The sequence below is a fragment of the Chiloscyllium punctatum genome, chromosome 4, assembly GCF_047496795.1.
Source record: "Chiloscyllium punctatum isolate Juve2018m chromosome 4, sChiPun1.3, whole genome shotgun sequence".
Classification (NCBI taxonomy): domain Eukaryota; kingdom Metazoa; phylum Chordata; class Chondrichthyes; order Orectolobiformes; family Hemiscylliidae; genus Chiloscyllium; species Chiloscyllium punctatum.
The window spans coordinates 14,130,700-14,146,145 of NC_092742.1; the positions used below are offsets into that span (position 1 = coordinate 14,130,700).

Sequence of the window (15,446 nt, forward strand, 5' to 3'; positions counted from 1 at the left end):
GCTAGTCAGTTGGGCTGATCAGTAATAAACAGGATTCCATCAGGACAACTGTGAGGTGATGCACTTGGGCAGGAGAAACAAGGCAAGACAATGAATGATTAATGGTAAGATCCTGGGAAGCACCAAGTATCAGAGGGGCCTTCATGTTGTCACAAAGCTGGTCCTTTTTATCACCAAGGATACTGTGTCCTTGGTTTTTTTTAAGAGGGGTCATAAACTAGCTCCCAGTTCTGATTGGACTAGTTTGGTATAGGGATTAAAGGGTATTGAGAGGCCTTTTTGTTTATATGTAAACAGATGAGACTTCAAGCCAAAGTGGTCATGTTTTAAAAGTGATCTGTATAATGAAAGGGGAGTGGTCAGCTCTCGAGCTGAGCAATTCAGTTCAGACCTAGTTAGGAGTTCAACAGTGAGCTGTGTGGAAACTCACTCCCTCTTTCTGCCCTTCTAACTTCAACCTGTGAGCATCTGTTCCATTTTTTTAACTGTGTTTTAAGGGGGTTTGCTTATTGGGACAGTTGTATACATTCGAAACAGCATAATTAAGTCTAATTTGAATAGACTGAGTTCCCTAGAGGTTCTTTATTCTGTAGTTTGTGTTTCATTTGTAATTCTATGAATAAATTTCTGTCTGTTTTTAAAACCTAGTAGTCAACTTAGCTAACGTACTCCAGGTAATTTTCACTGTCCACTTACTGAAACAAACTGCAAAGTTATAGTCTGGGTTGCCTGCTCAAGAATGTTTTGAGTGGTCTGGCCTAGTCCATAATAATATGCATATTCAGTGGTCGTTTAAGGTAGTGAGACAGGTAGATAAAGTGGTCCAGAAGTCATTTGGGATACTTGGCTTTATTAGCTGAGGCATAAAGTTTAAGAGCAGAAATGTTATGTTGGAACTGTATAAAACATTGTTGAGGCCTCAGCTGTTGTGTGCAGTTCTGTAATTCACCTTTTAGGAGGAATGTAATTGCACTGGAGAGGGTTCAGAGGAGATTTATTTAGACATTGTCTTGACTGCATAATATTAGTTATGAAGAGAGGGAGAGAAAGAAATTGGATAGACTGGGGTTGTTTACCTCAGAGCACTGGAGGCTGAGGTGGAACATGACTGAGATGTATAAAATTATGAGGAGCATTAATAGTATAGACAGAAACTTTTTCTCTTCACAGAGGGACCAATGACCAGGTGTTATAGATTTTACAATAAGGGGAAAAAGCTTTAGAGGAGATGTAAGGAGGAACTTTTTTCACCCAGAGGGTGGTGGGAATCTGGGATTCAGTGCCTGTAAGGGTGGCAGAAGCAGAAACCCTCATAACATTTAGGAAGTATTTAGATGTGGAATGATGCCAAGGGATGCAAGGCTATGGGCCCAGTGTTAGAAAATGGGATTAGAATTGTTAGGTGGTTGTTTTGATTGGTATAGACTCAATGGGCTGAAGGATCTTTTGCTGTGCTATAGACCTGTATAATTCTCCTTTAGTTTGCATATTTCCCCTTCTCATGCGGGTTGATATGTCAGTAGGAATCGAGTCCACTTGTTCCACCTGTGGGGAGACTAGTCATATTTTTATTAATTCCTAACTTTGGTTGTGGGAATTTTATACTTGTTGTCTACTCCTAAATTTGTTGTAACCTTAAATATTGTTTACTTCAGTCGTAGTTGCACTATATATTAATTTGAAGACCAACATCAAGTCTTTAAAAGAAGTTTACTTACTCTGAAAGATCCGCTAATACAAATTTGAGGTCTTGGACTTTTCCTTTATACATATCTGTGTTCTAGGCTAGTTACAAAGTTGCTACGACAACAGGAAATTCATCATCCTGTTGACAGCCGTCATTTGATTTAATCTGATTTCACCCAGTGAAGAGTATAAGTAAGATGATTAAGTTAGGAAGTCCTATATGATGGAGTGTAGTACAAGCTGTTCCAGTCACAGGACATTATTTGAGTTTTTGCCATTCTTCTGTTTTAAACTCATGATTCAGAAATGGAGGTTGGGGAAATTAAGTACATAAATAAGACACATTAAATCTGAAATAAAAAACAGCATTAGTTGTGGTTAATCATAAAATTACTGAAATTTCATCAAAAATTTATCTGGTTTGTAGTTTGAGGACTTTCATATTGAAGTTAAGGAGCTGGAGTTTGAGCCAGAGACATTGTGCAACATCAGAGAGTAGGAAAGTTACCTGGAAACTTCGCTCCAGGAGGCAGTCACTCCCTCAGACTAAACCATTCAAATTTGGTGTATGATCAGGTTAACCTGGCTTTCTGTCCGCAGATGTTGCCAGACCTTCTGTGTTTTCCCAGCGATTTTCGTTTTTGTTGATTGATTACTTGTTTTAAAAATATTAATGAAGTCACAGCAAAGTATGTGGTCCATTTGGTCAATAGTTGGGCTCCTGTAGTAGTAGCTGACTACAGTGCAAGGGATGGACAATAAATCCCAGGCTTTTTTGCTTGACTGGCTTTGCTTCAGCAGCAGGGATTGAGCACTTTGAAGCACTGTTATATGATGCAATTGGGCAGGTCTGCTAATTGTTAAAAAGAAGAATTCTGCTTGGAATGCAAACGTTATCATCTCATCAACATCTCATTGATCAATAGAACACAAGTAAACTGTAGAAAATGAAAAGGTCATTATTCATCTGAATTAGTGGTGTGTTTTTAGAGGCCAGGTACTGATGTGTTCAAATCCATATTTATGCCACACAATGAATGATATCTTCCTGTTTATTTTTGATTTAATTTGATTTAGTTTTAGTGAATAAATAATATTTAAGGAGAAAAATGCTGGGCAACTGCTGTGGGAGTCTGAGTCCAGAGGCCCAATTATAACTGGGAGTGGTATGGATGGCTAAGGGTTAGGTGAATAGAATGAGCAGGAAACCTCTGCACTGTTAACAAGATGAAAATGTTGGGATAGTGAGCAAGCAGCTCCCAAACTTTCATTAAAAGGAGTGAGTGGAATGAGCATGAAGCCTCTATACTATTGTCAGGATAACAATATGAGGGAGAATGAATGTAAAGTTCATGTTCTGTTACAAAGATATAAATTAGCAGGAGACAGTGAATAGTTAATGCCCATATGGTGACCAATGTTACTGTTGATGTTGTTCTGACTCCCGAACTTGCATGTCACTTGTTATGTAATCTCAGTTTAATGTGATTAGACTTTGCAGCCATTTTGGGAAATGGACAGCCCCATCTTCCTTCTCCACTCAGTCAAGAGTTTTCAGACTTTGTCATCAAAATGCTACAAGATAGATTTTCTGATGTCTTCCTGTATGTCTTAATGAAAGGTCAGGGACTTCTAGAGAAACTCTGTTCCCTGTGCTCACTGGAACAACCTAAGAATCACCATCCAGCAGGCTAATGAGGAACAGTATCAATGGCATCAGCCCTAGAACCTAGCTTAATTGTAGAATGAGATGCAGTGGCTTCTGGTGCTGCGGGTAGGGGGTGAGGGATGGGGTCCACATCTTATCTGTCTCTACTGTATTTTTACCCCTTTCAGGTCACTCAAGTTTTCCTTGTGTTCACTGCATCCTTCAGCATACAAATTATTATGAAGAGTTTACAGCGTCCTAACAGGCCATTCAACCCAACAGACCTATGCAGTGGTTTATGTTCTGCAAGAACTTCCTTTCAACTGTCATCTGACTATATTAGGACGTGCACCAATTCCTTTTTCCCTTTCTCCCAAATGTGTGTCAATGACCTCAAGCACTTTTATTAGCATGTTCCATATTCTTAGCTATAAATAAGTTTTGTCTGGATTTGTTAATTACAGTCTTGGGGGAGTGGAATTAATTACATACATAGGACATTGGAATTAATTATATTAATTACTCTTTGAAAGAGCAAGTACAAACAGGGTGGGCTGCATGGCTCCTATCTGTGCTGTACTATGCTGTAATTCTATGACAGAGGTAGTTTTCATGTGTTTCTACTGTTCACTCATAATGTAACATCTTGAGGAATGTCTTTAAGAAATCCTCACTATTAAGTTGTTTATTTGCTGTGCACAGATCTCCCATTGACTTTGCTCATGGTGGGTTGATGGTTTTGTTGGAAACAGGGATGTTGATGAACCTGAAACCTGGGATAGATCTTTCCATTTTGAGATATTCACATAGTATTTTGAGAGGGTCCTCCAAGTTTTGTTTCACAATTTCTTTCTGCAGCTTTCAATCTCTGTTTTAAAGAAGTTACAAGAATGCTCAAAATAAAACGTAAAACTTTTGGACTTTACAGCAAGCTTTGATTTAAGTTTTTGTAATATTATGGAGAGTTGGGCGATCATTACTGGTAGATTTTCTGTTTGTTCTCTCTTTGTCTCCTTCCTAAATGTTAAGTTTCATGTCTTGCAGTGGCTGGGATTTCAGAGCATGAGAAACAGTTGTTGGAGAAGCAGATTTTGGAGCTCCGAGCACAGCTGAACTGTAATACTGTGCTTTCTGAGGTGGAAGAGCTAAAACGGTCCCTTGAGAGAAAAGACAAGGAGAAATCTCAACTTTCTGCACATATTGAGGTAACTTTAATGAGCTGAGTGAGTGATGAAAGAGTCTCTTAAAATCTCTGTTGCTGGAAATGTGTTACAGAACTTTAATCAGTTGGATTGAATTTTTGTTTTTATACTTGCACTGTTACAGGAAATGTAACATTAATTTGAAAAGCGCACTTATTCTGATCCAGTTTGTGGCACAGACTTATTCACTGGAAATTACAATGTCATAGATTAATTGTTAGCAGATTTGTCACTCTGCAATGACACATGTCTCTTCCTTTTGAATTAAAAAGGTTGGATGATATTTGATGTTTAGTTAATTTGCAAAACAACCCCCTCATGGTCCAACTTAGTGACTAATATTTCTTGCAACTTTCATCATGTGTTCGTAAAACATCTTAACCTTTCTGTGTGACCATCAATGTAAAGGTTAGTATGACCCAGAAAGAATTTAACTTGCCATTTGACGATACTGAACACTTTACTCAGGAATAGCAGCCCTGTAATTTCTTTTAAGCTATGACCAAAACTTGAAGTTATCAATCTCCATTGCTGGAAGTTATCATTCATGCCTCCAGACTTTATGACGTGAAAATTTCGAGAAATAAAAATGTGGAAGTGTTATCATGCTGTGAACCTGAACACTGGAATTATCCTGAACCTAGCAAGGGTAAGATTTTAAAATTATATTTTGCAACATGTACTGTATGTGCACTCAGTTGCATCTAAAGTTGTATAATCCTTCTAACAGTTGTGGTATGCTCAATAAATTTTCTGGTTGTGGCAGAAAAAAAACAGAGAAAGACTTAGATTTATATAATGCCTTCATGACTTCCGACATCTCAAAGCACTTTATAGCTTCAATGAAGTAATTTTAAGTGCAATCAACAGTGATGTTGTTGGAAACGATGATTAAATTTATTCTAATCTGGTACAGTACATGTCAGATATTGTACTGCGAAGGTAGAAATTGCTACTCCCGATGGTATGACTGATAGGTGCAGTTTAATCCAGACAGTGGGGATCTAGTCCACTGGCTGGGTGCTGCTGAAAACCTCCTTTGGGTAAGGCCTACTGTATTAAACCAGAAGCAGACTTTTCAAGCTTGCAGCTCTTCATTGTAGGTAGTGCCACTGGAAGAGGAATGTGGAAGCCCAGCACTATGGAGTGGTTAATTAGGTGTGCTTTCCAATAGCAGGTTGCAATCATTCCAGAAAGATGTTCCTACTTACCACACAATTGAACAATGTATGACTTTCAGTGACTGTAATGTCAGGTATGCTAAATGTACCAGCAACTGGCAGATGGTATCAAATGGCATGTCCTGTTCTGAAGCCACTAGGCGAGTTGGTGCTGAAAATATGAAACTCCTGGCAGACAGTATCCCCAGCCCCGGAAAAAGGCTTCCCTGTATAGGCAAAAGGATCACCAAACACTTGCTGGCTCATTTACTATTTCACTACACTACTTACCACGATTTAGAGCACTATTTACAATATTGCTTATTGCCTCTCCACAGCTATTTTTCTCTCACGTTGGCTGATCGTGATTCACTCTGAGTCTGGGAACAACAAATGCGAGAGATAACTGCCTGGGGACTGTAGGACTTGCTCCTCACCAATTCTTTCCATTCTGCTTCAAGAGGCAATTGGTCCTCAGTCAAGCCCTTGATTAAATTTTCTCAGGCATTCAGCAAGTTATCAAGGAGACTTTGCCCACCACCACTCCTTAGCATTTTTAGCACTGTCCCAAATATGACTTATCTATTAGGATATACCAAAAGGCGCAGAGATGCCTTGGTCATAGAGTCATGGAGTCATAGAGACGTACAGCATGGAAACAGACCCTTCGGTCCAACCCATCCATGCTGACCAAATATCCCAACCCAATCTAGTCCCACCTGCCAGCACCCGGCCCATATCCCTCCAAACCCTTCCTATTCATATACCCATCCAAATGCCTCTTAAATGTTGCAATTGTATCAGCCTCCACCACTTCCTCTGGCAGCTCATTCCATACACTTACCACCCTCTGCGTGAAAATGTTGGCCCTAGGTCTCTTTTATATCTTTCCCCTCTCACCCTAAACCTATACCCTTTAGTTCTAGACTCCCCGGTCCCAGGGAAAAGACTTTGCCTATTTACCCTATCCATGCCCCTCATAATTTTTTAAACCTCTATAAGGTTATCCCCTCAGCCTCCGACACTCCAGGGAAAACAGCCCCAGTCTGTTCAGCCTCTCCCTATAGCTCAAATCCTCCAACCCTGGCAACATCCTTGTAAATCTTTTCTGAACCCTTTCAAGTTTCACAACATCTTTCTGATAGGAAGGAGACCAGAATTGCATGCAATATTCCAACAGTGGCCTAACCAATGTCCTATACAGCCGCAACATGACCTCCCAACTCCTGTACTCAATACTCTGACCAATAAAGGAAAGCATACCAAACGCCTTCTTCACTATCCTATCTACCTGCGAGTCCACTATCAAGGAGCAATGAACCTGCACTCCAAGGTCTCTTTGTTCAGCAAAACTCCCTAGGACCTTACCATTAAGTGTTTAAGTCCTGCTAAGATTTGCTTTCCCAAAATGCAGCACCCCGCAGTTATCTGAATTAAACTCCATCTGCCACTTCTCAGCCCATTGGCCCATCTGGTCCAGATCCTGTTGTAATTGAGGTAACCCCCTTCGCTGTCCACTACACCTCCAATTTTGGTGTCATCTGCAAACTAACTAACTGTACCTCTTATGCTCGCATCCAAATCATTTATGTAAATGACAAAAAGTAGAGGACCTAGCATCGATCCTTGTGGCACTCCACTGGTTACAGGCCTCCAGTCTGAAAAACAACCCTCCACCATCAACCTCTGTCTTCTAGCTTTGAGCCAGTTCTGTATCCAAATAGCTAGTTTCCCCTGTATTCCATGAGATCTAACATTGCTAATCAGTCTCCCATGGGAACCTTGTCGAACGCCTTACTGAAGTCCATATAGATCACATCTACTTCTCTGCCCTCATCAATCCTCTTTGTTACTTCCCCAAAAACGCAATCAAGTTTGTGAGACGTGATTTCCCACGCATAAAACCATGTTGACTATCCCTAATCAATCCTTGCCTTTCCAAATACATGCACATCCTGTCCCTCAGGATTCCCTCCAACAACTTGCCCACCACCAATGTCTGGCTCACTGGTCTCTAGTTCCCTGGCTTGTCCTTACACCCTTCTTAAACAGTGGCACCACATTTGCCAACCTCCAGTCTTCCGGCACCTCACCTGTGACTATCGATGATACAAATATCTCAGCAAGAGGCCCAGCAGTCACTTCTCTAGCTTCCCACAGAGTTCTAGGGTAATTCTGATCAGGTCCTGGGGATTTATCCACTTTTATGCATTTCAAGACATCCAGCACTTCCTCCTCTGTAATATGGACATTTTACACAATGTCTTTTTCCCTACAGTCTACATCTTCCATATCCTTTTCCACAGTAAATACTGATGTAAAATACTAATTTAGTATCTCCCCCATTTTCTGCGGCTCCTCACAAAGACTGCCTTGCTGATCTTTGAGGGGCCCTATTCTCTCCCTAGTTACCCTTTTGTCCTTAATGTATTTGTAAAAACTCTTTGGATTCTCCTTAATTCTATTTGCCAAAGCTATCTCATGTCCCCTTTTTGCCCTCCTGATTTCCCTCCTACTTCCTTTATACTCTTCAAAGGATTCACTCGATCTATCCTGTCTATACCTTACATATGCTTCCTCCTTTTTCTTAACCAAACCCTCAATTTCTTTAGTCATCCAGCATTCCCTTTCACCCTGACAGGAATATACTTTCTCTGGATTCTCGTTATCTCATTTCTGAAGGCTTCCCATTTTCCAGCCGTCCCTTTACCAGCGAACATCTGCCCCCAATCAGCTTTTGAAAGTTCTTGCCTAATACTGTCAAAATTGGCCTTTCTCCAATTTAGAACTTCAACTTTTAGATCTGGTCTATCCTTTTCCATCACTATTTTAAAACGAATAGAATTACGGTCGCTGGCCCCAAAGTGCTCTCCTACTGCCACCTCAGTTACCTGCCCTGCCTTATTTCCCAAGAGTAAGCAAGTTTTGCACCTTCTCTTGTAGGTACATCCACATACTGAATCAGAAAATCGTCTTGTACACACTTAACAAATTCTTCTCCATCAAAACCCTTAACCCTGTCAGTCCCAGTCTATATTTGGAAAGTTAAAATCCCCTACCATAACTACCCTATTATTCTTACAGATAGCAGAGATCTCCTTACAAATTTGTTTCTCAATTTCCCTCTATTAGGAGGTCTATAATACAATCCCAATAAGATGATCATTCCTTTCTTATTTCTCAGTTCCACTCAAATAACTTCCCTGGATATATTTCCAGGAGTACCCTCCCTCAGCAGGGCTGTAATGCTATCCCTTATCAAAAACATCACTCCCCTCCTCTCTTGCCTCCCTTTCTATCCTTCCTGTAGCATTTGTATCCTGGAACATTAAGCTGCCAGTCCTGTCCATCCCTGAGCCATCTTTCTGTAATTGCTATGATATCCCAGTCTCATGTTCCTAACCATGCCCTGCGTTCATCTGCCTTCCCTGTTAGGCCCCTTGCATTGAAATAAATGCAGTTTAATTTATTAGTCCTACTTGTCCCTGCCTGCCCTGACTGTTTGCCTCACTTCTGTTCTCAACTGTGCCAGTCTCAGATTGATCTCTTTCCTCACTCTCTCCCTTGGTCCCACCCCCCCACCTTACTAGTTTAAATCCTCCCGAGCAGCTCGAGCAAATCTCCCTGCCAATATATTAGTCCCCTTCCAATTTAGGTGCAATCCGTCCTTCTTGTACAAGTCACTTCTACCCCAAAAGAGATTCCAATTTATGTTCCTGCCAAAAGATGACAGTCCTTTGGCTTGCCAGGGATGATTTTATCGAATCTCTACATTGTGGAAATAGGCTGTCCAGCCGGTCAAATCCACACCAACCCTCTGAAGAGCATCCCACCCACCCCCACCCTCCTATTCTGTCCCTGTAACCCTGCATTTCTCATGGCTAATCTACCTAGCCTGCACATTCCTGGGCACTATGAGCCATTTAGCAAGGCCAATCAACCTGACCTGCACATCTTTGGATTGTGGGAGGAAACCGGAACACTGAGAGGAAGCCCACACAGACACAGGGAGAATGTGCAAACCCCACACAGACAGCCTCACGAGTCCCTGGCGCTGTGAGGTAGCAATGCTAACCACTGAGGATTTGCCTGCAGGTCATGCCAAAGATGATTTTTCTGTCAATAGTCTGACTGAGTTCTGTGCTCAATTCCAGAAAGGTCAGATGGTGTGCGGAATAGCTGCTTCACACTGTCCTTTTTGTTTCGGTCAACTAAGGATAACAACATTGAACTAAGATCGTTTCCTCAGTACATAACCCATAGATGAGTAATGCAGAATTGTACCTTAAGCTAAAATGGAGCATGTGCAATTTGTTCTGAGGGACCCACACTGGACAAAGTGGAATGCTTTTTGGTCTGAATTCAAGAGTTCAGTTCTTAAACTGAAGTATTTTATATTCGTTCCTAGCTGTTCCATTTCTCAGCTTGCATTTAAAAATAATTCGAGAGGCTGATTTTTAGTCAAATGTGTGCCTTACCACTACTACAACTCAGCTTCAATTATTTAACCTTTGTAAAATGGTACATTAAGAGCTTTGTTAATGACCTGTAAACAGAGCTCAAATTGTTATGTGCATTTTCCCTCTTCTGTTGCTGAGCCAGGAATCTATTACTGGGAGTGCACGATGTGCTGAAAATATGTTTAAAGCAATATAGAATAAATTATCATAATTGGTAGGATGGTAACTGAGTTATAAAGCACTTAGGGACATTTTGAAGTCCTGTAGTTTTATATAAATGTACAGCAATAGTCACTGAATAACTACAGTACTTCACAGCACAGCTACCTTATGTTTTTGGCAATTTAGCTTGATGAATTTTTTATTGGCTAGGACAGTAAAAAGAACACTGCATTAAACTGTGATCTCAAGAGAGGAGGAGGGAAAAACTCTCACGTAGTTGTAATAAGACTGAGTTTTTCGGTATTGGTGGCTGTGTTCTTTCATTACATTAAAAGATACAATTTTAACTATATGATAGCACTAATGCAGGATTTGTGTGGAGGAGTAATGGAGAATTATGGCAAGATGAAGTGGGAAATGGGCTGTTCCAGACTACTTCATTGTCCTGGAATGTCACTAATTAAAACATTTATCTGGTGAAAATATTACTTCCTGCAACACTGCAGAAAAATTGTAAGAGTGCTAAATAATTTTTTTCATCTTTATTTTAATTGCTTATTTTATATTTATACTTTAATATTTTTATTTTGTCTTGCCATTGGTGCAAGGCTTACTTTGCTATGACTCTGTGGTAGTCCAAGTGAAATGACCGCCTCAATTTTAAAGAGAAGTCACACAGTAGCTTTTATCAAAATTCTGGGACCTGGAACATCAGAACTTTCATGGACAGCTCCAAGAATTGTGGACCAGACAGCCACACTGCCATCCTAACTAGGGAATCTGGGTGTCTTGACATCAGTGTTGCCATCCTAAGTGATAGACAGCGTTCAGGAGAAGGCCAACTGAAGGAACAAGACAGTTACCATTCGTTTTTGTAAAGGAATTATGTATCAAGAGGTGAACTTCACCTAAAAGCTGAGCTTGTTTTGCTCAGTGACTGTCTGAAAGATGAACATGACTATTTGGCTCACCCTAACATGGAATCAGCATACTGATGTTGTGATCCTCCTCTGAGATTTTAATATCATGGTTGGAGGAAGGACATGTACTTCTGCAAAAGTATGAGAGGCAAACAGGGAGTAGAGAAACAGAATTTCAGTGGGGTTCCCCTCTTAATAAAATTTCAAGAATATGACCTTTCGATTAACCAACAGTCTGTTCTGCCAGCAAGAAGCGCACAAGACCTCATAGCAATACACATGGGATTAACTCTGACACTTGCTTGAGTATATTGTTGCTTGTTCAAAGGACCATAGGGATGGTCACATCACCTGTGCCATGACAGATCTTGCTGACAGCTTGAAAAATTGTTTTCTCATCCAATCTACCACCTCTGTCACCTGACTCCCAAACAGAAGCAACAGAACCAATGCTACCAAATAATTAATATTAGAGGCCTTGAAACATCTCACCAAAGTGCTCTGAGAGTTAATCTTTCACTATCAATCTCTGCAATTCCAACTGACAGGATCTGTGGCATGACAGTTGTGCTTGGTCAAGCCAATAGTCCAGTATAAAAATATATCTTCAACAACGTCCTTAGTCTCTCTCTATAAGGAACCATTATGACTGGTTTGAGAATCATAAAGTGATACAGGTCCACATCAAGCTCAAGCGCAAAATTATCAATCACCAGAAACAACCTTGGTTCAAAGGAAAATAATTAGTCCTCCAGGCAGTCAAAAATGGTAGCACAGTATAAAGAACAAATCGTGGGTGAAGGGAGCTTGGTGATCCACACTTGGGTGACACTAATGACATGCATTTTCTTTCGTGGGGTCAAGATCTACAAACTCTGCTTAGAGCCAAACATGATGGGGAGCTCATCAAGAGCAGGGAAGTAGGCAGGAGATTGGAGAGAAGACAGCTTGAAGAAGTGCATAATTAAGATACTCTCCTTCACGTGAATGTCTTAAACAATCTACCTCCATACCTCTGGCCTGAGACCTAACCTGGCCCAGAAGCAAGTAGAAGAAGCCATTCAGCAGCTGAAACATCACAAAGCCTTGCTGAAGTTCTAAATGGGATGGATACACACTCCTGTCATGGATGTACATTTCACATCTGAGGAGGAGAGTACTTGCTGGAGGATCTCCAGGATGTTGGGAACTGTGATGTAAACTATGGGATTTATATGTGTGTTTTTAATGTTTGGTGTGAATTTTAGTTTCCGTTCTTTGAGTTAGTTACTGGTCGGCTGTGTTTCTGAAGTTAATAATTGAAAGTACTTCTATGTTTTTGAAGCCTCAGTGATTTCTTTTAAAAACAGTTTTTAAGTCTTGGCTTTAAAGTGAATTGGTTTTGTGCATACAGATAGACTTTTTGTCATAGAATTCCTATAGTGTGGAAACGGACCATTTGGCCCATTGAGGTCACACCACCTCACCGAAGAGCCCACCTCACCCCACCCCCCTACCTGTCTCTGTAATCCCAATTTCCCATGGCTAACCCACCCAACCTGCACATCCCTGAATAACATGGGGCAATCTAGCATGGCCAACTCATCTAACATGCACATCTTTGTTCTGAGGGAAGCACCTGGAGGAAACCTACACAGACTCAGGGAGAATGTGCAAACTCCACATATGATTTGGAGATGCCAGTGTTGGACTGCGGTGTACAAAGTTAAAACTCACACAACACCAGGTTACAGTCCGACAGGTTTAATTAGAAGCACTAGCTTTCGGAGCGCTACTCCTTCATCAGGTGATTGTGCAGTATAAGATTGTAAGACACAGAATTTATAGCAAAAGTTTACAATGTGATGTAACTGAAATTATATATTGAAAAAGACCTGGATTGTTTGTTAAGTCGGTCATCTTTTAGAATGACCATGTTGGTTTCAGTTCTTTCATATGTAAATCGCAGAACTCTGTGAAAATTTACAATCTCAAGTGAACTTTAGCAGTTGGTGTCATGTCAGCCCAGATAATGTATTGAAGGTGTGAGCTGCCCTGTATGAGACTGTCTGTGCCCCAATGGTTAGACTGATTCTCATCTATCTAACGGATTTACAGAATCTTACATGGATTCATGCAGCTTTTGAGCAAAGTAAAATGTAATTCTGCAAGTACAGATGCACCCCACAAACTTGTGTGTGTGTTGTGGGGGTAGGGGTGGTTTATGAGTATCTGTGAGAGAGTGTCTTTATGTGTGTGAGTGTAAAGGGGTATAAGTCTGTGAGAGGGTGCATGTGGGAGTGTACATGTGAGCATATGAGAGAGGGTCTGCATGACTGTGTGTATGTGTGTGTAGGTGTGTGTGTGTGTGTGTAGGAGTGTCTGTGTGTGTGTATAGTGCATTGTGTCACCTGTAGTGTGACATGAACCCGAGGTCCCGGTTGAGCCATCCCCATGGGTACCGAACTTGGCTATCAACCTTTGCTTGGCCACTCTGCGTTGTTGCCTGTCCCGAAGTCTGCCTTGGAGGACGTCACCCGAAGGTCCGAAGTTGAATGTCCTGGACCGTTGAAGTGTTCTCTGACTGGGAGGGAACACTCCTGTCTATTGATTGTAGTGCGGTGTCCATTCATCTGTTGCCGTAGCCTCAACTCGGTCTTGCCAATGTACCATGCCTCAGGGCATCCTTGCCTGCAGCGTATGAGATAGACAATGTTGGCTGAGTCGCATGAGCTTCTGCCACATACACAGTGGGCGGTGTCCCCACGTCTAATGGTTGTATCCGCATTGACACTCTGACATGTCTTGCAGTGTCTACCGTGACAAGGTTGCATGGTATTGTCCTGAAAGCCGGGAGTTTGCTACGAGCAATGATCTGTTTGAGGTTTGTTGATTGTTTAAAGGCGAGAAGTGGAGGAGTGGGGAAGGTCTTGGCGAGATACCCTTTGTGGTCTCATACTTCCCAGGAACCAAAAACTACACCATGTTCTTCACAACCTGCGACACTTTACCAATGAGGATGAAACACCTCACCAAGACCTTCCCCACTCCTCCACTTCTCGCCTTTAAACAATCAACAAACCTCAAATAGATCATTGCTCTTAGCAAACTCCCGGCTTTCAGGACAATACCATGCAACCTTGTCACGGTAGACACTGCAAGACGTGTCAGAGTGTCAATGCGGATACAACCATTAGACGTGGGGACACCACCCACTGTGTATGTGGCAGAAGCTCATGCGACTCAGCCAACATTGTCTATCTCATACGCTGCAGGCAAGGATGCCCTGAGGCATGGTATATTGGCAAGACCGAGTTGAGGTATGGCATCAGATAAATGGACACCGCACTACAATCAACAGACAGGAGTGTTCCCTCCCAGTCGGAGAACACTTCAGTGGTCCGGGACATTCGACCTCGGACCTTCGGATGACCGTCCTCCAAAGCAGACTTCGGGACAGGCAACAACACAGAGTGGCCAAGCAGAGGCTGTTAGCCAAGTTCGGTATCCATGGGGATGCCCTCAACTGGGACCTTGGGTTCATGTCACACTACAGGTGACCCCTTTGCACTACACACACACACAGACACACACACACGAACACGCACACACACTCCTGCGCACATACATACACACAGACACTCCTACACACACACACAAACTCCTACACATATGCATGCTCTACACACACACACACTCTTACACAGATGCGCACACGCACACACACACTCCATGCACACACATACACACACTCCTACAAACATACACCGACATTCCTACACACAGCCACTCCTACACATACACACACACACAGACACCCCTACACACATGCACACTCCTACACACACACACACACTCCTACGCGCTCACACTCCTTCACACACGTGCATGCACACAGTCCTATGCACACACTTCTACTGACACACACACACTCACGCAGACCCTCTAACACTCATACATACACTCCCACACTCACACATGCACCCTCTCACAGACTTGTACACCTTTACACTCACACTCACACACATACACACACTCTCTCACAGATACTCATAACCCCTCGCACCTCCACCCCACATGCACACATTCACGTACACACATATACATATACATTTGTGGGGTGAATCTGCACTTGCAGAATTACATTTTACTTTGCTCAAAAGCTGCATGAATTCATGTAAGATTCTGTAAATCCATTATATAGATGAGAATCTTACGTGGGGCACAGA

At 41.8% G+C, this 15,446-nt stretch overlaps 1 protein-coding gene across 6 annotated transcripts in view; it reads left to right on the plus strand.

The window, feature by feature from the left end:
* The window catches only part of LOC140476087 (centrosomal protein of 128 kDa-like), a 416,326-nt gene that overhangs the window by 107,630 nt on the left and 293,250 nt on the right, over nucleotides 1-15,446 (plus strand). For all 6 annotated transcript variants that reach the window (XM_072568114.1, XM_072568117.1, XM_072568115.1 and 3 more), the window contains one exon: nucleotides 4,379-4,539. In XM_072568114.1, coding sequence (XP_072424215.1) covers nucleotides 4,379-4,539 — 161 coding nt within the window. The remainder of the gene's footprint in view (nucleotides 1-4,378; nucleotides 4,540-15,446) is intronic.